The 25,828-nt window shown below is 39.2% G+C and overlaps 1 protein-coding gene across 1 annotated transcript in view; it reads left to right on the forward strand.

Moving 5' to 3' along the window:
* Positions 1-25,828, forward strand: part of Patj (PATJ crumbs cell polarity complex component) — a 331,415-nt gene that overhangs the window by 233,338 nt on the left and 72,249 nt on the right. Inside the window, exon 31 of the mRNA XM_026407227.2 lies at positions 10,421-10,513. Coding sequence (XP_026263012.2) covers positions 10,421-10,513 — 93 coding nt within the window. The remainder of the gene's footprint in view (positions 1-10,420; positions 10,514-25,828) is intronic.

Genomic DNA, 25,828 nt, shown 5'->3' on the forward strand with positions numbered 1-25,828 from the left:
ATCCTGAAGAATTAAAGTCAGCATACGACAGTGATGCATGCATACCCATGTAAGTAGCAGCCCAATTCACAGTAGCCAAACTATGGAACTAACCTAGGTGTCCATCAACAGATGAATGGATAAAGAAATATATATATAATGGAGTTTTATTCAACCATAAAGAAAAATGAAATTATGTCATTTGCAGGAAAATGGATGGAACTAAAGACCATTATGTTAAGCAAAATTAATCAAACTCAGGAGGTTAAGGGTAAGGATCATAAGTTTTCTCTCATATGTGGAAGCTACAGAGGAAAAAGGAAAGGTAGGAGGGGCAGGGATCTCATGAAATTCAAAGGGAGATCAGTAGAGGAAAGGAACCAAAAAGTAAGAGATGGGGGAGAAGGGAAAAAGTGCTGGGGAGTAATAGTGGCCACATTATATTGTTATGTGTTATGTGCTGTGTGAATATATAACAACAAGTCTCACCATTATGTACAACTATAATGCATCAATTTAAAAATGTGGAAAAAATAAAAGGAGGTATAGTAGGGTATAGTAGGGTCAGATCTCAGTACTGCCAAGAAAAAAGTAAAATAGCTGAATCTTACTGTAGGGTGCCATCCTTTACATTTCATTTTCAAAAATTATTAACCACAGTTGGGCATTTATATAAGTATAATAAATCCTTTTTTCTAAAAGGTTATGCTCTGTTTCTGTTGCACCACTACAATTTGAATTACATTCTCAAGAGGACTCTTGAGTTCCCCTCTGGATTTTTGGCTCCTGTAGAAGCCACCAAATATCAAAGCCACCCCTCCTAGGGTGTGTGTCTGAAGTGTATAGATGTGACCTGGTCCCCCCCCCACAGCCTCCTCCCTTCCACTCTGCCTGTGTGGCCCTTCTCATTCTGCCCCATGCCCCTCAACTGTTTCTCATAAGTGTTTAAGCATAACTCACATCTGGCATAAGACTGAAAGCACCCATTTTAATCATAACCAAACAATAAAATGTTGCCATATCATTATTAAGTTGTACCTAATAATAATAACTCACTATGATTGAATAGCACTTTTATTGTGTACTAATCATACCTCATATTTACCCTATTATATAGCGGATGTTTATTGAATTTTTAGTATGAGTCAGGCAGTGTTCTAGACACCAAGGGTTTAGCAGAGAACAAAATTGCTTCATGCGGTTGTGTGCTGGTAGAGTGAAAAAGAAAGCTATCAACTAAACAAGAAGCTTGCCAGTGTGTTCTCATTCTGTCTCTGCCACTTAGTTATGGGGCATATGACCTTGGGAAGGGCAGTTAACCTTCCAAAGTTTGTATTTCTATGAAGCCGGGTAGTAGCCTCCCGGATGGGTGTCCAATGAGACTTATGAGGATCAGTACTAAATATAGGTAAAAGTGTTTGATAATCCACACATTAAATGTATTTATAAGGGATTATTAGCATTTCTACTGTGCTACTGTTGGTAATTTTTAATACCATCAGAAGTCAGACAGGTCCAAGTCCTAATCTTTATCCCATCATTTACTAGCAGAGTGAGCTTTAGCCAGTTAAGCTCTGTATCAGTTTCTTCACATTTAAAGTGGGTTCGGTAAAAATAATTAATTCTGTGGATTTGTTGGAAGAATTAAATAATGTTTATAAATCCCTAACACTTTTTCCTGACACACAGTAAGAATTTATTTTGATTGTGATTATATTTTTAACAACCTTCTAGCAGAATTGCCAGGCTCCGGAACCTGGATTTAGATACAACATTTAGATACAAACAGAGTCTCTTTCCTTTTTAAATTAGTCAATTTTTAAAATTGATATATAGAAATTATAAGTATTTACCAGGTACAACATAATGTTTTGAAATATGTATGCATTCTGGGATGGCTAAATCAAAGCTTTAACATGCATTACCTCACACACTGATCTTTTGTGTATGTGTGTGTGAGGAGAACACTTAAAATCTATTAGAGGAAAAAAGTCTCAAATTGTTTTCAAGAATACAATATAATGCTTTTTCCTCTTTTTTGGAAGTTCTGTGCCTTACACATGCTTCACAAGTACTCATCCTGTGAGATACAGCCCCAGCCCACAATACATCCCATACCATTGTTACTATAACTATAGTTATCGTGCTGTACAGTAGTCTCTTGAACTATTCCTCATCTCTAACTGAAATATTGCATCATCTGACCAACATCACCTCAGTGCCCACCAGCAGCCCTTAGTAACCACCATTCTGTTATCTCTTCTGTGAATTCAACTTTTTTATATGCCACATATAAGTGAGTTCACTTGATTTTGACTTTCTGTGACTGACATGTTCATTCATGTTATAAATAATAGGATTTCCTTCTTTATAAGGCTGAACAGTATCCCATCATGTATATGTACACCACATTTTCTTTATCCATTCATTCATTGATAGACATGTATTTTGATTCCATACTTGGCTATTGTGATTAATGCTCAATGAACCTAGGAGTATAGATAGGTCTTCAACATACTGATTTCAATTCCTTTGAAGGTATACCAAGTGGTACAGTTGATGGGTCTTGTGATAGTTCTATTTTATTCTTTGAGGTTCCTCCATACCATTTTCCATCATAACTGTACTAAATTTCATTACTGCCAAAAATGTGCATGCGTTCCCTTTTCTCTTCATTCTTACCAACACATATATTTTGTCTTTTTAATGATACCTGAACAAACAGGTATGAGGTAATATCTCATGGTGGCTTTAATTTGCATTTCCCTGATGATTAGTGACATTAAGCAGTTTTTTCATAGTCACTTGTGAAAAATGTCCATCCAGGTCCTTGCCTGTTTTGTAATCATATTATTCATTTCCTTGCTATTGAGTTGTTTGGCTTCCTTATATATTTTTAATATTAACCCTTAACTGTTGTGTAGTTTGCAAATATTTTTTCACATTCTCTAGATTGTCAGGATTTCTTTCTTACACCATTTGAGCACTTATCCTCGTGCTCAAAACTCTTTTAATACCTCCTTCTTGCCTATAAGAGCAAACCGTTACTTCAAGGTTAAAGTTATACTTACCTTCACAATTTGCCAACTTTATTTTCCTACTAATGTATAATAAAGCACTAGCTACTTCACATGCATCTCTATATCTCCCCACCCCACCCCCTCCACACACACACACCTTGGTCTCTGTAACCCATATATCTTTGCTTCTTTTGTTTCTTCCCCTTGGGTCACCTTCCCACTTCCTCTTTATTAATTCACATCCTGGTTCTTTGAAGGATTGTCTTTTGGAAGATTATCCTTCACATTTTCAGTGACTCAACTTGATAAAAAATAATGTGCAGAAAGTAATGTCCTTGGTGTCTAGAATATAAGAGGTGCTCAAGTGTGTTATCCTATTATGGTGACTGGCTTTATTCCATACGATTCCCTTCAGTAATCTTCACACCCTTTGTGGTTGTGTGATACTCATGACTTATTTAGCAAGTTAAAATTATCCCTTGTCCATGGTGTGATGTCACATGGGCCTCATGGAAAAAGTGGAACCCATTTCCAAATGGTTTTCTCAGCTAGGGCTCTGCTCCTAATATTTACCTCATTATCGCAGTGTTTTAAGGATGTGTACTAGAAGCACCACACTAAATTGTATTCTTCTATAGGTCTGGGCTTCTTGTCTTCATCACCACAGAATCACCAATGCCTAGCACATAGTACTGATTTCATAAATATTTGTTGAAAGGGTGAATGACAGGAACAGTATTGTTGCTTTTCTATACCTTTACTGTGCAGGCTTTTCTGTTTCCTTAATGCTTTATTTCATTATTGAATGATTAATTCTTATTGATTCAGTTCATTCTGCTGCCGTTTACCAAATGTCTACTTTGTGTAGAACATAGATTAATCACACAGTCTCCACTCTCAAAGAACTTTGGAGTCTTATTGGGAGAATAAGACACACATGTACATTACTAAAATGCAGCATGCCCTAAGAGGTAAAATAAAGCTTTAGGAGCAGCTCAGAGAAGATTAATATTCTTTCCTGATGGGGGAATCAGCTATTTATGGTGGATAGACTGGACATTGAAATATGTGTGTGCTTAGGTGGAGTCCCACAAACAGAATCACCAAAGCAAAAGAAAAAGCGTGGAATAGGGAGAACATGAGGGGTGTGAAAGGTATAATAGTAATAGAAGATGAAATTCAAAAAGATAATCTAAGTGAAACAGAGAGACTTGATTTTAAATGTCAGAGGTTTGAATTTCACAGATTAGGTGCTTGGAGCTCTGGAGGCATTTTCAACCCTCAAATGGTCTCCTTAAGTTCCACTTCAGGCAGTTGAGTGCACAATGACTGGTAAAGATGTCCTGAGGGAGAAACTATGTTGAGAAGCCACTGCAGAGGTCTCCTAAGAGATGCTAAGGGCTCAAGTAGAACTGGGGTTTAGTAAGGTGTATATACTCCATTCCTCCACCAGAAGATATTCTTTTAGAATATTTTCATATAAGCAAGAACTTTCATTTCCCTTTTGCTCAGAACTTGTGCTCTTTTGAATCCTAAGTGAGATAGAACTGGCCTCATGAAGAATGAGGAGGTGGATTACACAGGGAATGCTGTCAGCATGAGTTCCATTTTATTTTCAATTGTGCACTGCCTTTCTAAAATTTTGAGTAGCCTAATAAATATGCTCATGATTGGGGGTAGAAGAAAGAATTTCAGTTTGTTACATATTTTAAACATGGTTTTTCAGAAAGAAATATTTGTGGATTTAGGCTGGCAATGAGAGTAATAAATCATGTTATAGTGTTTTTGAAAACAGAATTGGACTTAGGAAATATGGGGATGAAGAAATTTAAACCAAAATAAGATTTATTTTTAAGGTAAAGAACTTTGTAAAAAAAAAACTTTTAATTGTATCAAGAGGTATGGTTGCATTTTTTTTTTTAATTTACTTTGCTTAGTAACATCTCAAATCAAAGGGAAAAACAGTTGTGTATACTGATATACTGTTTGTCGTGTTAAATGAGGGGACAAGGTAGCAACAAACACTGAACACCTGTCTAATCAGAAATGCTTTTCCAATCCACAATACCATCTTTAATGAATTTAACTTGTATTGAGGGTTGACTCTAAAACATCATTCCTGCTAAGGTTCTCATTTCCCAGTTGTAGGAAACTGTTGGTGAATAGTAGGCATGAAGACTATACAGTAGCATAAAATAAAATAATAACCATCATTGCTTTATTTGGGAGATTTTGGAAGGAGAGTAGAACATCCTGAAGGTTTCAGCAACACTGGCCTCAATGGGGACTGGCCCTGTGGCTTACCAGTCTGTCTTTGGGTGAAGGCCCTTAAAAGTCCAACCATGAGCCCTGCCTCTTGCATGGGTTCATCTGTGGAAGGCAATTCCCCATGCAGTCTGCTGACTGTGGTCTTCCTGGGGAAGGTCGTTCTCCTTGAGCAGGCTTGGCTGAGCCAGCAGCTTTAGACAGGTGGCTTTGACGATGAGCAAGCAGGAGGGGGACGCCAGCCATCCGGATTAGCTGAGTCATCTTGGGTGTCAGTGGCCACCATCCATCAGCCAGATGGTCCTCAGGCCCCTGAGATCCATCGTGCCTTAGGATCCATGATGCTGACCTATTTCTTCTTCCTGTCTCTGACTGCTTGCTGTTTTCTGAGCTCCTGGTGAGTGGGGTGTGTCGATGGCATCTCACCCCATGAACCATTGTGTTAACAGAACAGAATGCACAGTGCAGTCACTCTAGCACAAACACGCTTACCGACTTTAGCCCCCCAAAAGTAATGCTTCAATGCTGTCCTCTCTCAACTCCACCTTCCTATTTGCTGAGTCTCCTCTCCTTCTGGATTTGGACTTCGCAACCTCCTCAGTGGAATCATATCAAGCTAAAATCAGAAGAGAACATTTAATTGTAAAGTAGGAAAGAGCATGGACGTGGAGGTGAGACAGACCTAGGAAGAATGTCAGAATGGCCTAGACAAAGGAAACCGATAAAGCACAGCTGTTAGATTCAGAGGGCTTTGATTCTCATCGGAGAGATGAGAATTAATATACTAGTTAGGATGTAAAAGAGATGATGACAAGTGACACAAGAGGACCAGGTAAGATATTAGGTGACCTTAGAGAAAAGAGAATTTTTCCTAGCTGAGGGGAAGGAATGGGTTTATGGAATAAGTAGAATTTGAGACCTGGCTGGTATGACAGACTGCTTCATTTGAGCCTCTAGTTCCAAAGTGTAGCTTTGGATGTAGGTGTAGTGGGTGTTGTTTTTGTTTCTATTTACGTCTTAAAGGATGCCTTGACCTTTTGGAATTTATGTTGCTTTGCCCATGTTCTCCTAAGTCTTCCAAGATGAAGCATCAACTAAATAGCTGTTTCTTTTCCACTTTAGTATTCTTTTTATGAAGTTCAAGAAAATCTCATCTTCTATACTCACATTGCTGATAAATGTAAAAGTAAAGATTCCTGTAGTTTAAGGAACACTTTCCTCTCCCCAAGGAAGAGAAAAGAGAGATTAGATGAACAGCATCAATTGGTGACCATCCTATTGAAAATCTGTTTCTCATCTCCGACCAGAACAGAGGCCATTTTGCAGGGCTTCTAGAAGAGCTGCCTGTGGGTCTGTTGTATCTTTCTAATGTGCTGTGTTTGGATACCACAGCCTCCTCAGGGGCACACAGTCCACAGAACCAGACTCACTAAGAAATTTGGACATTAAATGTTTTCCATAGATTAAGTCCTGAGTTTTTGAAATGGTAATCTATTTGTTCGGAAATTTTTTTGTCTTTAAAACTTAACCTACTGTCTAACATGTTGAAAATCTAAACATTTTTAAGATTTCTTAACTTGGGCAAGCTTTACACAAAATTTACTGAAAGAAGAATGTTGTAGCTAATGAAATTTTCTAGTTAACATACTAAAATGCTTTAAAAAAATCCACAGTCTCGTGGTCTAATGACAATCATTTTATTATTATTTTGGTGTGTTGTGTGCCAAGAATGGAAAAGGACTTCACACATACTAGCACTTTACAACTAAGCTACATCTCTGGTCTGACAGTAATTGTTTAAAAGACTGGATCTTGTCTTCTGTAAGATTGTTAACAATACTGATGGAGGAACAAGGGAGCTTATTTAGGTCTAGCACTGGTGCCAAGAGCCTTGCCCTTAGTGGCAGTATTTTTGAGCTTTGAATCCTGGGTCTATCTCTTGCTAGCTGGGTCTATCTCTTGCTAGCTCGAGTCCTTTAGTATCATTGTCCTGATCCATGGTTGGGGATCACAGTGGTGTAAGTCTGTATAGGGTTGTTAGGAAGGCCACATCAGACATGGATAAAGAAGCTGCCTCAATAAAAAGCCAGAAACAGAAGTTAACTGTAGCTGGTGCTGTGCCCACTGATGTTTCATGTCAGCTCCATAACCTGATAGGGTAGGAGTTTTTTTTTTTTTGGTGTGGGGTATGGGGGCAGAGTTGTGTGGTATCAGATATCCAACCCAGGGCCTCATGAATGCTAGGCAAGCAATCTACCATGAACTACATCCCCAACCCTTTTTAAATTTTTTATTATGAGACAAGGCCTTGCTGAATTGCCCAGGCTACCCTTGGACTTGAGAACCTTCTGCCTCAGCTTCCTGTGAAGCTGGGATTATAGATGTGTGCCATCTGCCCAGCAAAGTCAGTATTTTTAATCTGACATTTTTATGGGCGCCTTGTGTGTGTGTGTGTGTGTGTGTGTGTTAGGAATTGAACCTAAAGGTGTTTTACCACTGAGTCACATCCCTAGCACTTTTCATTTTTTTAATTTTGGACAGGATCTTACTAAGTTGCCTAGGGTCTTGCCAAATTACTGAGCCTGGTCTCTAACTTTCAGTCCTCCTGCTTCATTCAGCCTCCTGAGTCACTGGGATTACAGGCTTATCTGTACTTAAATACAAGTACAGCCATGTGTCATTTAACAACAGAAATGCATTATTGGGTGATTTTATCATTGTGCAAAAGTCTTGGAATATAAACCTAAACCTAGATGGCATAATTTACTACATACCTGGGCTATATGGTGTGTATATGTATTTAGTATAGCCTTTTGTTCCTAAGGCCGTGATGAGCAAAATAACATGAAATTAAATCTATCATAAGATGATGTAGTCATAATCAGGAGACACAGTAAACATGAGATGTATAAGGAAATTGCTAGCATAACAGCATATTGTTTAACAGTAAACTTTTTTATAATGTTTTATAATGTCAGAAATTACAGTATAATTAACACAAATGATAGACATAGCAATAGAAAGCGTAGTACAGTAAATATGTAAGTCAATAACAGTTGTTTACTACCATTATCAAATATCACATGCTGTGCATATACTTTCCTGCAGCTGGCAGTGCAGCAGGTTTGCCCACACCAGCATCGTCATAGACATTAACGCCCTGTGCTGCATCATGACAGCTGTGACATCAGGAGGCAACAGGAATTTTTCAGCTCCATTATTGTTATATGAGACCACATCATATACGTGGCCTGTCATTGACTGAAACAATGTCATGCAGCCCACGACTATACTCAGATTTAGAAAGCTCCTCGCCCCAAGACATATAATTCTAAGTGGCAGAGTTGAGATGTGTACCACAATGTGACCAATTCCAAAGTCCATACTACTTTTTTTTTTCCCCCTTAGATGACCTTTTCTTTTAGGTACTCAAAGCCCTCTTTTCATTCTTTTTCCTTTATTTTTACACATGCTAATTTATTTTTATACATGGTAATTCTTCTCTAATCCAATAGTACAGAAATAACTAACATAAAAATTCCCCATTCTGGGAGATCCTTAGAGTAGAGGAAAGAAATCAGGGGAAGGGAGAAGGAGAAGGAAAGGGGAAAAACTGGGGGATGATATTGGCCAAATTATATTGTTATATTGTGTGCATGTGTAAACACGTGACACCGATTTCCCACCATTATGTACAACGATAATGCACCGATTAAAAAATGAAAAATAACCCATTTCTTAATCCCGTTCCTTATAAGTGATTTTAAAAATGTGTTCTCTATGCTTATAGATAATTTCATTGTCATTTCATACTTTCTATGAAAATTTTGTCATAATTTACATTCTCTCAATGCTGTAAAAGTTCCCGTTTCCCTGCAATATTATCAAGGCTGAATGTTCTTTTTCTGTTATGTTGTCCATTCTGTATCTGAAAGAATACTGTATCTTTGCTTTAATTTGCATTTATTAAATTACAAATGAGATTGAATGTCCCAAAACCCAAACTACTTTCTCTACAAACTATCGCACCCGAATTTGTAGTAGTCCCAGGATGGTGCAGTAGTTAATTAACTATAACAATTAGTATGTCATAATTCAATTGAATATGCCTAATGTGTTTTAGAATTTTAATGGGGCTTATTATTACCTGATGTTTTATTTATGCTAAATACATATTTTTAGAATTTTGCAGGAAAAAAATCATCAAGGAGATAAGCAATGTATTTATTGGTCTAACGAGTGCTTGCTAAGCACAGTGCTAAGTATTTGATTCAGAAAAATAAACAAGATAGTGCTGGTTGTGTAGCTCAGAGGTAGAGTGCTTGCATAACATGTGTAGACCATGAGTTCAATCCCCAGCTCTGCGAAAATAAAATAAGCAAAATAAACACATTTTCAAGAGTTTTAGTCTTGTATATAAGATAAACAACTGCCTCACCGAGAAAGCTTTGGTTGGAGGTAACAGAATAGCTAACCCAAACTGGCTAAAGCAATGAGGAAATTTATTAGTTATCATTCTAGAAGGTGGCTAAGGATAGGGCTGGCCTCTAAGTTTGCCCTCCCTTAGAGGACCAGTTCCTTCCATCTCTGTCTTTACTCTGTCACCCACTATTTCAGCTTCTTCCTAAGGCTGGTTCCTGCATCCTCATATGATGGCTGCCTGTGGCAATTTGGGCTCCCTGTGTTCTTTCTGAGAGATAGGTGGGCATCTTACAGCTCTATTAAGATTAAGGAAGAACTTTCCACAAGTTTCTACAAACAAACCTCTCTTTTTGTCTCATTGGCCTGGGAAGTGGGGCAGGGGGTGGGGGGAGGTGAGACCCATGCCTGAGGTCCCCATTCCTGACAAAATTGTTGGAAAAAGGAATGAGATTGACCTTAGGCAATCAGGACTTTGCCTGGAACAGAAAGGAGGGCCCAGCTTTCCCTAAGGCATGTTTGTACGCAGCAGGATAGATACCTACCAAAAAGTAAACAAATAAAAGTAAGCAACCAAACACCAAATGGCCTTCTGCTAGAAATACAACAGGAATGACTTCTGCAGAAGCCAAATGATAATAAACGCAGCAACTGTGCACAGTTGGGGGCAAGGTGAGTGTACTCACACCACAATGTGAGTGAAGAATGACTTCCGTTTTCTTCTGAATGTCCCACAGGATCAGAGTGGCACAGAACCTGTTAGTAGTGAGGAAGATGGCAACCTGGAAGTTGGTGTTAAACAATTGCCTGGAAGTGATAGCTCCAACCTGGTGAGAATCCTGGGTGTCTTTCATTCGATGTTCTTTTGGGGGATTGTATTATTTGAATTTTGTACCACCTCGGAAAGGACCATCTGTTGTGTTTGCTTTCCTTGGAATTTTAATCTCTGAGACAGAAGAAGCTTTCCACATAGCAGATCACCCTTTCACACTGAATAGCACCATATCCTGCCATCTTCACACTTGAGTTGTGCTGTCTGGCACTGGAGAAGCAATTGCCCCCTTTAAATCTAGCTTAGTGTTGTTTTTTACAGGGCTAGGCCTGTGCTGAGTAAATCCTGGAGACACAGAAAGAGACATTAAATGTTTTCCATTGATTCATGGTAAAAGATACCTATTCACCAGAGGCTCAAGCCTTCCAGGCAAGTTTAGAGAACTCTCCCTCCTTACATAGTTTAATGCTTGATATTATATTTGATCGTTGTTGAATGCTTGCTGTGTATCTGGTACTGTTTTGCAGCCAAGAACTTCCAGGGTTGGACTATAAGTTCTAGAAAGAAATATTGAGGCTTTTTTCTTTGTGATTCAAAATTCTCCAATATCAAGAGGTGTCATATGCCCACAATCCCTGCAACTCAAGAGGCTGAAGCAGGAGAATTGCAGGTTCACTGTCTCAAAATTAAAAATAAAAATAAAAAGGTGTGGGGTATGGCTCAATGGTAAAGCACCCCTGGGTTCAATTCCCAATACAAAAAAAAAAAAAAAACAACAACACAAAAACCCTCAAAGAATTCATCACTTAGAAGTCACTCTGATTTTAAGACAGCTTAAAGTTTTATTTTGCTTCAGGGAATTTGAGAAATCACCCATTTGTCTTCTTTCACCATTTAGAAAATATATTTTGAAGCTGGGCATGGTAGCATGTGCCACAGTCCCAGTTACATAGGAGCTGAGGCAAGAAGGTCATTTAAGACTAGCCCATGAGATAAACAAAAGAAAGAAAAATAGAAAGATCGATAGGTTGATTACTGGCTTAAATTCCATATCCTAGAACTGATTCTTTCAGGTCAAAAGGAAAAGACACATCAGCAAGAGTAGAAATTGTAATGGGCCACTCCTGAACAAAGCTACCTGGGACCTAAGACCCCCCCAGCATTGAGAATAGGACCATTGTTCATGGAAAAGGCATCCACAGGCTAAACCGTTCCTTTTCCCACATAGACCACACATTGGCCCCAAAGAGGGCTGTGTGACATCAGCAAATTTCACACTGAAAGCCCTTCACTTAAAAATATTGCAGCCTGTTCTTTTGGGTACCATATCTCCAGATAGGTTAAGGAAAAGTCTTTTAAAGCAGCATGTTTCTGTAAGTAGGGGTCCCCCTGTTTCATCTCATAGGAAATGTAGAAGGTGGAGCACTCTCTTGCTTCCTGGAAGACTCTGGTAGTCCCAGTGACATTCCCAGGTAGCCTGCAGGCCAAAGCCTCCTCCATTCACTCCCTTCCCAAGCAGGCAACAACAGTGATGAGCTCAAGTGTCATACAGTTGAAGAGCCCGAAGGACTGAGGCTCAGCTCTAGGTATCGCTTCATATTGCTTTTCACCAAGGGTAACAGGCTCCCCCAAGCCATTTGCTATTTCTCTTTATCCCCATTGTTTCTTTCCTTTTCCCCTCCTTAACTTTTGGAAGCCTCAAATTTCTTTGTCACTATTTCCAAAGGAATCGTGCACGATCTAGTTGAGGAGAAGAAAGATAGCTTGACTTTGACAGCTTTTATAGTGTAAACATAAATGGCTAGCAAAAAGCATTAGTTAAGAATATGACATGGGGCAAGTTACTTGACCTCACTAAGCCTCAGTTTCCCCCTCTGACAAATGGCAGTTATCAGGATGTTGTGAAGGAAACAAATGGACTGACACTTCAGAATAAATCCATAGAAAAATATAAGGCAGAGTGTCAGAACTTAGTTTATTCATTCAACAAATATTTTCCAAATGTCACTACACTCCAAAGACTGGAAAGTGTACAAAAAAAATGTCTCCCTCATAAACTAATTCCAGGGTGATGATTAGAAGAGAGATGGGTAACACATAAACTGGCAAAATATTAGATTTAATCATGAAATTGCCCTTTTATGGGGAAAATAATTTTGTATATTATAAATATAAACCTAATATACACATTTCTTATAATAGGATATTGATAACTGTTAATCATCTGCTACGATATTCTTAAGGGGGAAGTAACTTGTTTGTGAATAACTAGTTGTTATTTGACTATTTCTCGTATAATATTGCTGCACCATCCTAAGATTGTTACTGAATATTCCTTGTCCAAGGACAACATCTGATCTGTACAGGCCTTGACTATTCTCACCCTTAGTTGGAAACAGTAAGCTTTAACTCCTCAAAGTTTCTCCCTTGTTTTCCGACAGGCAAATGTCTCCTCGGGCACAGTACAGGATGCCACAGTTGTCTCTAAGAGTAGAACTTAGGCCTTGATCTTATTCTTTACATCATCAGTCAGAATAATAGAATTTGTATCTGAAAAATTATACCAGGCTGAAATGCATGGAGTAGGGGATATGTTATGGGAATTTAAAGGAGGAAGGAAAACCATTTCATTCAGGAATTAGGGACAGTTTCTTAGAATAAGGGCCTTTAAAGTGAACCTTTGAAGATTAGGCAGTGGAATGATGAGGCTAGCATGAAGTCGAGAAGGGTTACCAGATAAATCAAATAGTCTGGGTGGGCTGGGGTGCAGCTCCGTGGTAGTAGAGCACATGCTTAGCATGCTCGAGGCCCTGAATTTGATCCCTACCACCAAACCAGAAAACCAATCTGGATTATGGAATAGCTGGTAAGGAGTAGGCTTTTGTAGAACAGCAACGGACAATAGCTTTGAACAGTGGAATCACAGAATTGAAGAGACCATATGCTGCAAATTATAGAATAATTCATTTAATTTATTAAATTAAAAGATTATTTATCTCTTTATATTCAGTGCTTGTTAAATGTGTGAGGATAGCTGGGATGATTATGTGTGTACACAAGCTGCTACCTGAGAGAAACTGCACTCCAGAGAGCTATCGCCCACCTCTGCAGGGCTACTCACTGTTTTCAGAGCTAAGAGGATTCCCTGGGCCTGTGCGTTCTCCAGTGCTATTCCACCATTCAGTGGAGGCTGGCTGTGGTCCATCTCAGTGATTCCTTAGCATACAGCCAAGGCGTTTGTCATATCTGCAGAAGGTATTCCATCTCTCTACGATATTCTTAAGGGGGATGTAACTTCTTGGTGAATCACGAGATGGTTGTGAAGCATGGATTCCAATTGTGAGAGACGGGAGGCAGGCAGGGAAGCATCTGGAATCCATTTCAGAATTCTAGGTGAGAGCCTGTTAAGATTTTTTTTAAGCCTTTGGAAAGAACATTTTAAAAAAAAAGGTTTACACAGAACTTTGCAATTTATGAAACAAAATTTCATCTATCTTATTAGCTTGATTTTTAAATATCTCAATTTTTTCTAAAATGGTATTAAGTGGGTTCATGAGCTATTCAATATTATTCCCAAAATAACTGCATATAAAAGTAGGGCAGAAATTATTTATCCAAAATTTATAGATGAGACCTTGTCTGCTCAGTGAAGTATAATAAAACTAGGAACTGAGGAAGCCAAGGCTCACTCTGAAGGGCCCTATGCTCCTTGAAGCTTGCTGGCATAGAAGCTAATAGATTCCTAAAATAATTATTTTAATCTATGGTTAAACTCAGTGTTTTTCAAATGTATAGGATATGCGTATTCATATGATTCTTTTTTAGTAGTACAAACACTAGAGCCAGACTTCTTGAATTCATACCCTGGTTCCATTATTCCTAGGGAAATGACTCAACCTCTCTATGCCTCCACTTCTGAATTTATAAAACGAGGGAAAGAAACACGGGATGTTGTAAGAGTTAAAGGAGTTAATGTTAAGTATACTTAGAACATGCCAGTGTACAATGTAATCACTGTTTAAGAGTGAGTTGTTGTTAACGATGATTTTGTAATTCTGATTAAAGGAATAAGGTTTAGCCATAAAAGGATTAGCTATTCTAAGTGAAGCATTAAGGTATAATATGAAAATTGAAGTAAACTTTTTAACCCCCAACATGTATTTTTAATGTATTAGTTAGGGTTCTCCAGAAAGACAAAACCAACAGGATATATAGAAACATGAGAGGAGACTTATTAGGGGAACAGATCATGGGGACCTGTGGGCAAAGGCGAGAGCTAGGGAAACCAGTTTCGTGTCTCAGTCCAGGTTTAGAGGCTGGAGAACCTAGAGTTCTGATGTCCAAGGAGAGAAGATGGTGTCCCGACACCAGAGGAGACAGACTTTGCCTTTCCTCTGCCGTTTTGTTCTATCCAGGGCCTCAACCAGTTGGATGGTGCCTCACTGAGGGCAGATGTTACTTACTCCCTTGATTCAAAGGCCAGTCTTTTCTTGACCCATGGTCACAGACATACCCAGAAACAATGCTGTACCAGGGTTTCCCTTCATGCAGCCACATTGATACCTAAAATTAACAGTTCCTGCTAATAATAGTAGACAGCATCAGTTGAATGCCTGTGTGCCAGGTTGTTCTGATCTTTTCATACATTCACATAACAGCCCTATGAAGTTATCAGTAGTATTATCACCGTGTAAGAGATGAAGAAACCGAGGCACTGAAACATTAAATTAGTGCCTGAAATCACTCTCGCTCTGGACTAGGGGCTGAGCTCTGAACCACCTGGTAGTGCCACCTGTCAGCCAGACACACAAAGAATAGCAACACAGTTACACTGGCACTCAACTTTGTGATTTTCATTTCCCTTTGTCTTCATCTTGATCTCTTAATGTAGGAGACTGGCATATAAACTGGTAAAGAGTCTGAAGTTTGCCTGTCAGACCTTTTACACTGAGAATTAAAGCTATGTATAGATCTCAAACAGATGTTTCATAAAAGGAAGGAAACTGTTTCAAGAAGCAAACCTGTGCCAGATGTTCTCCTAACAGCTATCCCCACTGCACACGTTATTAGCCCTACTTGACTATAAGAACTGACTCTTGAACATAGCACGTCCATTGTGGAGATCCCACAGCTGCTGGGTGGCATGGTTAGGACTAACCCCAGTTCTCTTTGCCTCTCCAGCCCATCTGCTCTCCCCTACATAGTTCATGTAGGCAGCCTTTCGTAAAATAGAAGAAATACCATTGTGTGATCCATTTGTTTAAACAATACATACTAACCAGTTAACTCTTGTGTGTCAGACATGGTGTGTGTGCTGGGGACTCAGCAATGAGCAGCCCTGTCAGAGCTTCTGACAGGGCTTGAAGTGGAGGAGGACTGGAGCTCAACATCAGCCTGATGTCCTTAGAAACTTAGTAGTTACTTCAGAATACAGGAGAGGGAAGGGAAGGAAGAGACAGTACTGCTTTCTTACCTCTGCCTTTGTATCACTGACCCTGTGTGAGTCCATAATTTTCTGCTTTGATGTAAAGCCAATTTGCCTCTTCTTTTATTCTTGGCCATTCTTCTCCATGCTGTGATAATTACTAATAGTCAGCAAAGTAATTGAAAAGCAACCAGTTTACAACAAAATAATAAAAACAAAAATAACCCAAGTGAAAAGTGGGTACAGGTCTGAATATGCATTTCTCCGAAGATATGCAAGCAGCCAGTGAACAGATGAAAAAATGCTCAACAGCTTCACCATTAGAGAAATGCCAATTGGAACTACAATAAGATGCTACTTACACCCAGTAGGATGGCTGTAATCAAAAAGACAGATAATAACAGTTGCTGACAGGATGAGGAGAAATTGGAGCTCTCATACATTGCTGATAGGAATGGAAAGTGGTATCTGTGGTTGGGAAAACTGTGGTTCTTCAAAATATTAAACATAGTTACCATATGACTCACTTTCACTCCTAGCTTTATACTCAAGAGAAATGAAACATACAAAACTTATACATGAATTTCAGAGCAGTATTTTTCATGGCAGCTCCTTAAATAGAAGGAACTCAAATATCCATTAACTGAATAGATAAAATGTGGCGTATGCATACAATGTAATATTTAACAATGAAAAAGAAAAAGGTACATGATGTTACAGCCACATAATTGTATAACTCTATTTATATGCAGTGTCTAGAAGAGGCTTATCTATAGGAACAGAGATTGGATTAGTTGCTGTGTATGACAGGGGACAGAGGAATAGAATGGGGTTTCTTTTCAAGGTTATTAAAATATTCTAAACTTAGATTGTGATGATGTTTGCACAACCTTGTGAATATACTGTAGCTAGTCGTATTGGATTGCATATTATAGAGCGGTGAATTATGTAATGTTAATTATGTCTTGATAAAGATTTAAAAAAAAGAAGCTACAACCAGAAGGAAGAGGAAAGGGGAATAAAAAAAGTAATCCACAAACTGAATCAGAAATGCTGAAACAACCTTAAAAAAAAGTCTCCACCTTCCGGAATATTTTGCAAGTGTTCAATAATCTATATCTTAGTAGAAAAGGTTCAGTGTCTTCGTCCACCAGAATTAAAGGCTATAAGTTCTTTCATTCTGCTGTTGTTATACCTGTGTTAGATCCTGGGAAGATGCTACTGAAGGTAAACAAACATAGTCTCTTACATTGCTTACAGTCTTCACAGAGAGAGATGTTACTCAGATGGTGTCACAAATAGATTGACACTTCAACTTGCATCAAACCTGAGAACTAGAGATACTTACTGCAGAGGGTATATGATAGGATTTGATCTTGTCATGGGAGATTCACCCAAGGATAATTGACTTGAGATTTGAAGGAGAGGTTGACAATACAGTCATTCCTCAGTACCTTCAGAGAATTGGTTTGAGGACCCCTTTGAAATACCAAAATCCTTGGATGCTCAAGTCCCTTATATTACAATGGCATACTGTTTGCATATAGCCTATGTGCATCATCTCATTCTCTCTAAATCATCTGTGGATAATAATACCTAATATAATGTAAGTGCTATGTAAATAGTTGTAATATTGTTTAGGTAATAACAACAAGGAAAAATCTGTACATATTTAATATGGATGTAATTTTATTTTTAATATTTTCATCCATGGTTGGTTGGATCCCTGGGGGCAGAACCTATACACAACAAGGACCCACTGTAATTGAGAATGTGGCCAAAAATAATCAAAGGAAATTTCTAGGTGCTCTTAGAGACTCAGGGAGTCCATGAACTGTAAGTCCATGGGTGACAGAACTAGTGAGATGGAAGCCAAATTAGAGGGGTCTGCAGGAGCCAGGTCACATCAAGGAGGAGGCTTCAAGGCTGACAGCAAGGGGAAGCCATGTAGGACTGTAGGAGGTGGGGCTTCAGTGAGGTGATCAGACTGCACAGGCCAGAGTGGAAGCCAACAGACTAGATGGGAGTTTATGGCAGAAATGGTAGTCAGACGGTGATGGCAGCTGTATTATTCTCAGATTTTATTTTTGCAAAGACCACATACAATGAATATGCTTTCCTCTCCAGCAAGGAAATGTTTGTGTTTACCAGTTAAGTACCAGAAAAGTTGCCTGTAAAAGGATTTGCTTTTCTTGCTCCCAGTGTACAAACCCACTTCTGCATGTGTTCGGTAAACCTGCCTGTGACTGCAGGTTTAGAGCTATTTAAATGGCAATAGTTTCACTCTCTGGGTCTTCAGAATAAGCAGTATCCCAGGGCTTGGCAGGCAGCCCACTATTACCCTGCCCCAACAGATGTGCCCTGCATTCTTTCACCATTTTGTGTAACTGCTCAGTAGTAGTACAGTCTGTGGGTCAAGGACAGTTGTCATTACACACCTGGTTCGTATATAGCAGCCTCAATAACATTTCAATTTTCTACAATTTTTCAAAGCTGTTTGAATTTTCAAACTGTTGATGGTGTCTGCCTTTACTGTTATCTTTTCATTGAAAAATATAATTCTGACCCTTTGTGCAGGACTAGAAAAATGAACATATTCATGTCAACTCAAGATAGCATCCAATCTGCAGTCTCTGTGGATATTTTAGAATTTACAGGGTAGCAAGATACTTGGGGAAGCATGAAGTGTTTCTGGAATTAACTTAAGTGGGCTGTGACATGGAAACTCACACCACAGCTGACAGCACATTTCACCATGTCAGAGTCCCCACCAGCTAGAATACCAACATCATAAGAGCATTCTTGACCTTCTCTCTACCTGATATACTTGATCCACGTACAGTTTTCAAATATACTAATGAAAGATCAGGGTTGTACATTATAAGTAATACTTGGATCTCTAAATGAACTGGCAGTACTTGCCTTCCCAGGTGAAAAAGGCATCAGAAACAACCGATGCCACTCCTAAGCTCCTACCTGGGAAAGTGGCCTGTGCTGTCTGTCTACATTTCTTTATCCTAAAGTGGAAAAGGATGATGCCCACCTTTATGTTGTGAAGAGCAAGAATGATTTTTAAACGTGAAACTCTTAGCACAACACTTTGCATGCAGCAAGACTCCATAAATGACAACTAGCATTATACCAAATGTTGACTATAGAAAATCTAGGTGTGCCAGGGCTCTTGTTATTCAGTACACACCTCTAGGGAGAGGCTGTGATGGGACAAGCTCTACAAATATAAAGATAAATAAGATACTTTCATGTATAGGAATACACTGTATCCCGTCTAATGCAGAGGTGGTAAACCAGCTGTGAGGACTCAGAATCAGCCCACAGACATGTTTCCCTAAGCCTATGCAATATTCTTAAGATGTTTGAGCTAAATTTATAGAGAGGAGCTTCTACATAAAAATCCTTGTTTCCATTTTCTACTAAAAATGGACCAGCCTTCTAAGCCTACCCTTCAATTATGTGCCACCAGTTTATTTCAGTCCCACTTTTCTGCCATGCTCTTACTGCCCACCCCCAGCCTGCCTTCCCTAACCCCATCTCTGGTAGGTAACCAAGTCTGCATCCCTGGGCTAGTACTCAAGACCACCTTGGACACTCAGGAGCTGGATGGTGGAGGGCCTTGTGGGCCAGGAGAAAGGTCTTTATACCCAGGGGAACCTTTCAGTGGAATCTGATAGGATTTTAATGAGATTAGCTTTCTGAAGGGCTTCTGAGTGCCCTGTGAAGAATCATTTAGAAGATATTAAATCTGAAGTCAAGGAGAAAGTTAAAAAGCTATTAGAACAATCAAAATGAAAGTTGATAGTGACCCAAACCAGGGATCTAGTAGTGAGGCCAGAGAAATATGGACAGTATTTTCAGTATATACAAGTGTTAGAATTAATAGGAGTTAACAATCATGTGGGTATCAAAGTTAAAACAGGAGAAGTCAGGAATGATTCTCAGGTACATCAAGGGCAGCTAACTGGCAGTTTAGTTGATACTGTTTACTAAGAAAAGAAACAGGAGGAAGAAGAGATTTGTGTGGACAGATGATAAATTCACTCCTGACTGTTGGTAGATGTCTCTGTAATACAGGGAACAATAACTGAATGCCTTCTTAGTAGTTACCTGTCACTCACCATTCTTTATCTCTTCTGTTTCTGAAAAATACTTTACATATTATCTCATTTATCCTGCAGAAATAGTACAGTCCACCATAAGCACTTGTTTTGTTCTTTTTTTAAGGAACTGAACAGAGTGTTATCTCCATCTCCGTCTTATTATCCACCTGCATTTTGCAGATGAGAGACCTAAGCATGCTAGAAGTGAATTTACTTGCCCAAAGGCTAAGAGCCTGTAAATGCCATGATAAAGGACTCAAAGCCTTCAGTGTTGGACTCACTGACTTTCAAAGACTGAAAGGCAGCATAGCCACAATGCTTTACAAAGAGATAGTTGCTATTAACCCATAAAGAAGCTGAAGTCCGCTGGGGGCCATGGTGCATGCCAATAGTCCCAGTGACGGGAGACTGAGGCAGGAGGATCATAAGTTTGAGGCCAGCCTTAGTGAGACCCTGTCTCAAAATTAAAACAAAATAGAAGGTCTGGGGGTTGTAGCTCAGTGGTAGATAAAGCTTAAAGAAGTCAATTTTTCAGAGAGTACATAACCTAACATAGGAAAACCAGGATATGAACCACCCTCAGACTCCAACACCTAACCTCTTTCTTCTGTCCAAATACTACTAAAGTTATTAGACCCATGTGTGGCTTAGAATGAAAAGTAATAACCATATAGCATTCTTCATAAAGCTTTATCTATTCAATTTGAAGGACTTTTTTTTTAATTTGTGTCCTACCTAAATTTTCAGTGTTAAAATGACTCTTCCTATATGACATTTTTCTAATAATGTGTGGTGATAGCTTGCACAATTATAGTTAATGTGTTGAATCCTTTGACATTGCTGATATTTAACCATTTCCTGACTTGCAAAGTAGCAAATTATGAATTATGCTGGAACAATAGTAGTTTGCTCCAACTTAATATTTCTTTGGTCTTAGTTACTTGTTCCCCTTAAGAGGTAATTCTGCATCCCCAAAGTTTACTCCAAAGGTTTCTGACCTATGAAATTGCAGTCAGAGAAGAAACTACTTTGCTTCATGTTGTGTCCCTAGAATTAAGAGTACTTGGAAATGATTCAATGAAAGCAGGCATGAGAGAAGTCAGCAAGATCAGGCTGTGATTTTAAACCTGGAGGGGCAAGAGGTTGATATTGTCACAATTAAAAAAAAAAAAAAAAGGTAAAACCAGATTTGTGGGAGACCATAATGAGTTCAGTTTTGAATTTTAACTTTTAAGGGAATAATATAGCATGTGATTTTTGATAAAGGCTTAATTTATCAATTTTGATTCCCATGTTTAATTTAAAATATTCCTTTTTTGAAAATGCTGGCATTCAAGTTTAAAATGTGTTTCTAATGCTTATAGCTCCTTGTTAGGTTTTACTTCAAGGCTGGAATTCCCAAATGTAATATCCTGTTCATTTTTAAAACAAGGTCCTGAACTGTATATTTAAAATCCATTTTGACCCCCAATTTGCAGTCCATCAAGAACTGCTGGATTTCTGCTTTGGCTATTGGGAGCAGATGTCACTGGGAATCTTATTTTCTGTTTCAACCTACTATGAAAATGGAATCTATAGCAAGGGTCTGAGAGTTAGTTCCCTGTGAGGGCAGGAGAATGTGCCTGAGTCAGCAGGAGCCTCTCTTTTGTGACAGTATGCAAATTGGCAATGGCAGAGTTCAAGTGCATTCAAATATGTGACATTTTTCACAGCTCATCATTCTTTATCTTTTCTGTTTCTGAAAAACACTTTGAGATTTGCGTGTAGGATAAGTTCTGTTTTCCTGGTCAGAAAAAATTCGGTAGATTCACGGTCAAATTTACTTCCTTCATGAAAATCACAAGAGAAAAGCTTTGGCAGGGGTGTAGCTCAGTGGCAGAGCACAACTTGCATGTGAGGCCCTGAGTCCAATCCCCCGCACTGAATAAAAAAAGGAAAGAAAAGCTTTTGTTTTTTTTCTTCCATTCTGTTCCCTTCTTTGTGACAAATGAAGATAATTTGGAGACATGAGGATGACAACAAGGAAAGTAACCTCATGAACTCAAAGACAGTAGAAATACAGGTGCCCATCTGTAACAGAGTCACACCTCTGACATCTGCTCACCTTTACTCCCATTCCCTTTAACTGGGGCTGTGGAGACTTGTTATTCAACTTGAAATTTAGCTTGCCTGGATGGAATTACTTACTATCAGATTTTTTTTCTAAATTGGGAAAGTAATCTTATAATCGTAATTCTTAGCACTAAGACGCCAAAGAAGTGAAATGATGTGACACTCAGTGCAGAGCTCATCGTTTCTCCCCCCTAGCTGAGGGCCCATCTTCTGAGTCCCAGACCCCATGGAAGCCAGCACTGCTCAGGCATGATCTTATGGCACTCTGTTTTCTGGAGAATTTGTATGGAGGGCCCGTTATGTCCTGGGCATGGTGCTAGCTAGCCACAGTGCCTGTGGAGTGGACAATACCCGGGTGCTGCCTTCAGAACTACTGAGAATAAAGTAGCCGACTTTCTTGGCATGTACCGTGCACTGCAGTGGGCACCATTCTAATTCATATGTTATAGGAGATTGATCTGCTCCTATCCCTATAGTGTAGATAAGGAAACTGAGGGGCAGAGATATTCAACTATTGAATGTTGCAGCTAGGATTTGCATCCAACTTTAAATAAGTTTTACATACACATACACATATATATTTCGGGGTGGATGTGGTACTGAGGATGGGACTTTAAACCATTGAGCTATGTCCCTGCTTTTTTGTTTTTTTTTATTTTGAAATGGGATTTTGCTAAATTTATGAGGCTGGTCTATAACTTGAAATCCTCCTGCCTCAGCCTCCTAAGGCACTGGGATTACCACCCCACCCAGCTGCTAAATAAGTAATTCTTACCTGGACACAACAGCCTACACCTGTAGTCCTAGGTACCAGGAAACTGGGACAGGAGGGTTACTTGATCCCAGGAATTCCAGGCTAGCCTGGGCAACATAGCAAGACCCCATCTCAAAATAAATAAGTAAATAAATATGTAAGTAAGTAATTCTTGTTGTTAACAAGTATTTTTGAAAGGCAAAGAAAGGTGTTGTGCTAAGGCAATTTCACCTAATCTAGGTGGTTGGATGAATCAGAATTAGGCTGAGACTGATCCAGGCAAAGGTTATTTTTTTCTAGTCTATTCAAGGGCTACAAAGTGGAAGCCCAAAACTCAACAGCAGACATTTGTGTTTGTTGTTTGTCTAATGGGCGTGTTTAAAACTTGTTGAATATGAATTGTTTGGTCTGATCACTCCCTCACTAGTGTGCTGCTTATACTCATTTCACCTCATTCATTGCCATTTGAATGCATCTGAGTTTGTTGTCCCAAGTCCCTTCTGGGAGAGATGGTCTTCACCCCAATTTAATCAGGAATCTCTTGGCTACAAATGACAGAACTTCAATTTGACCTTATTTAAGCAAAAGGGGAAATTTTTCACATTTTTTATTGGTGCATTATAGTTATACATAATGATTGGATTTGTTGTTACATATTCATATGTGCACACAATATAATAATATAATTTGGTTGATATCATTCCCTAGTATTTCCTCCTTCCCTTCCCTTTTCCCTGGTCCCATTCCTCTGGTCTACTGATATCCCTTCGATTTTCATAAAATCACCCACTTTTCTTTTCCTGCAAAAAGGGAAATTTGCTGAAAAGCTACAGGTTGCCCTCCTTACACCCCCACACAGGAAGGGCAGGATTGTCCCACTGAGCCTCAGGGACAGTTGGAACCAGGGATCTGCAAGGGGGATTCTCTGCTTTTTTGTCGATTCCTTTCTGCTGCAGACATGTTTCTTCAGCATGGTGTGACTGTGGCTACCAGAAGCCTGTCCAATGCAAAGGAGCTGACTCTTCCCTTGGGTCCACTTTGGAAAATCTGTAGGATGTTCTTGTTTGGTTCAGATGTCTACCCTTAGACCAATTAGATGAGGTGTTTTGATCACCCAGATTTGGGACTGAAGTCAACCAGCTGTAGGCATTGCTGCAAGACACTTCTGTCATTACCATCTATCACATATATTCCCTGTTGCCTTTTATGTCTATCCCTCAGAAATTCAGAAGTGTCTTCCTTTTTTTTTTTTTTTTTTTTTTGATGATACTAGGAATTGAACCATTGAACTATGTCCTCAGCCCTTTTTATTTTTTATCTTGAGACAGGACCACACTATGTTGCTCAGATGGGCCTTGAACTTGCAATCCTCCTGCCTCAGCCTCCTGAGTTGCTGGGATTGTAGGCATGCCCAGCTCAGATGTGCCTTCTATTGATCAAAATAATTTCCCTGACCCACAAAGCATCATCTTTTAAGAGCTACAGTACTGTCCTGAGGGTTATAACATAATACCAAAGAATGTGTCATATCAGTCTGTTTCATGAAACAACATGATCTTTCCATATGCTTCCTCAGTCTTCTTATTTAGGGGCTCTCTGTGCAAAGTTAACATCTTGGATTGTCCCCAGACTCAGCTTTTAGGGCACTAGGAGTCCACTGGTGCATAATATTGAGTACTGACTCAGTAATCTCCTATAGTTGGGAGATTGACATATAGGAGATTAGCAAATTCTAAATAGATATTTAAACACAAAAGAAAGTGACCCAAGGTCACTGTAGTGGCCATGGTTTTTCTCTTTCTTTCTTTTCTTTTTTATGGTTCCTTATCTTTTTTTTATTTTTTTTACTTATATATGACAGAGGAATGCATTATAAATCATATTGCACATCTAGAGCAACATTTTTCATATCTCTAGTTGTATACAAAGTATATTCACACCAATTCATGTCTTCATACATGTACTTTGGATAATAATGTCCATCATATTCCACCATCATTTCTAACCCAGTGCCTCCTCCTTTCCCCTCCCACCCCTCTGCCCTATCTAGAGGTCATCTATTCCTCCCATGCTCCCTCTCCCTGCCCCACTCTGATGGTTTTTATTTTTCTTCCCCCATCCCAAGTTCAAAACAGGCAGGCATGACTTGTTCTGACCCAGCATTGAACCTAATAATGGAATCGCTGACTAAGAGCCTCCTGTGTTGTTGGAGGTCAGCAGTGCTTTCCCTTCTCCTTGCCATTTGCTCTTGGTTGGGAGCAAGTTGTGTCTGGGTTAACTTCTGGCTTAGCAAATAATTAGCTTCTCTGTGCCTCAGTTGCTGCTACTCTAAAAAGAAATTATAATAGTACATTATCGTGTACATCAGTAAATGTGTAATGAGCCTAGCTCAGAAGCAGGGACAGAGTCAGTGCTCAGTAGAAACCAGCTGTCGTTATTATCATCCTCAGTACTACCAACCCCTTCCCTGGGTTCAGAGGGCTGAGGGTAGCCAGCCTGAGAAATGAGATTGGCCCAGACATTGTGATAAATAGAAAGATAGTCCATTTTCAGAATATAACATTTAGCCTTAGTTGTATTCAATTTTAGCCATTTTAATTATAGCCCTTTGTCCACCCCAGGTTTAAAATGAGCTAATCATGTTGACGGTACCCTTAAGCTCCTCTAGTTGGGGTGAAGGGCAGTGCTGCATTAGGGATGTAGCCTGCTTGCTAACCAGGTCCCTGTAGCACATCCTTCTGGCAGGAGTAAATGCCTTGCCCACCGGCTTTCAAGTACAGTCAGACCTAGGTTTGATTTCCTGCAGCACCTGAGCACCTTGGTTATTTCTAACACCTTTTCAGAAGTTCAGTTCCTCACTCACTCCTTCTACATTTTTGTAGGAGACTCTTACTTTTGCTCCCTCTGTTTGATTCACACGAGAAGGAAAAATATCAGTGGTTTCTATTTATAGGACAATTTGGAGTT

Source organism: Urocitellus parryii, chromosome 11, assembly GCF_045843805.1.
Source record: "Urocitellus parryii isolate mUroPar1 chromosome 11, mUroPar1.hap1, whole genome shotgun sequence".
In the NCBI taxonomy this organism is placed as follows: domain Eukaryota; kingdom Metazoa; phylum Chordata; class Mammalia; order Rodentia; family Sciuridae; genus Urocitellus; species Urocitellus parryii.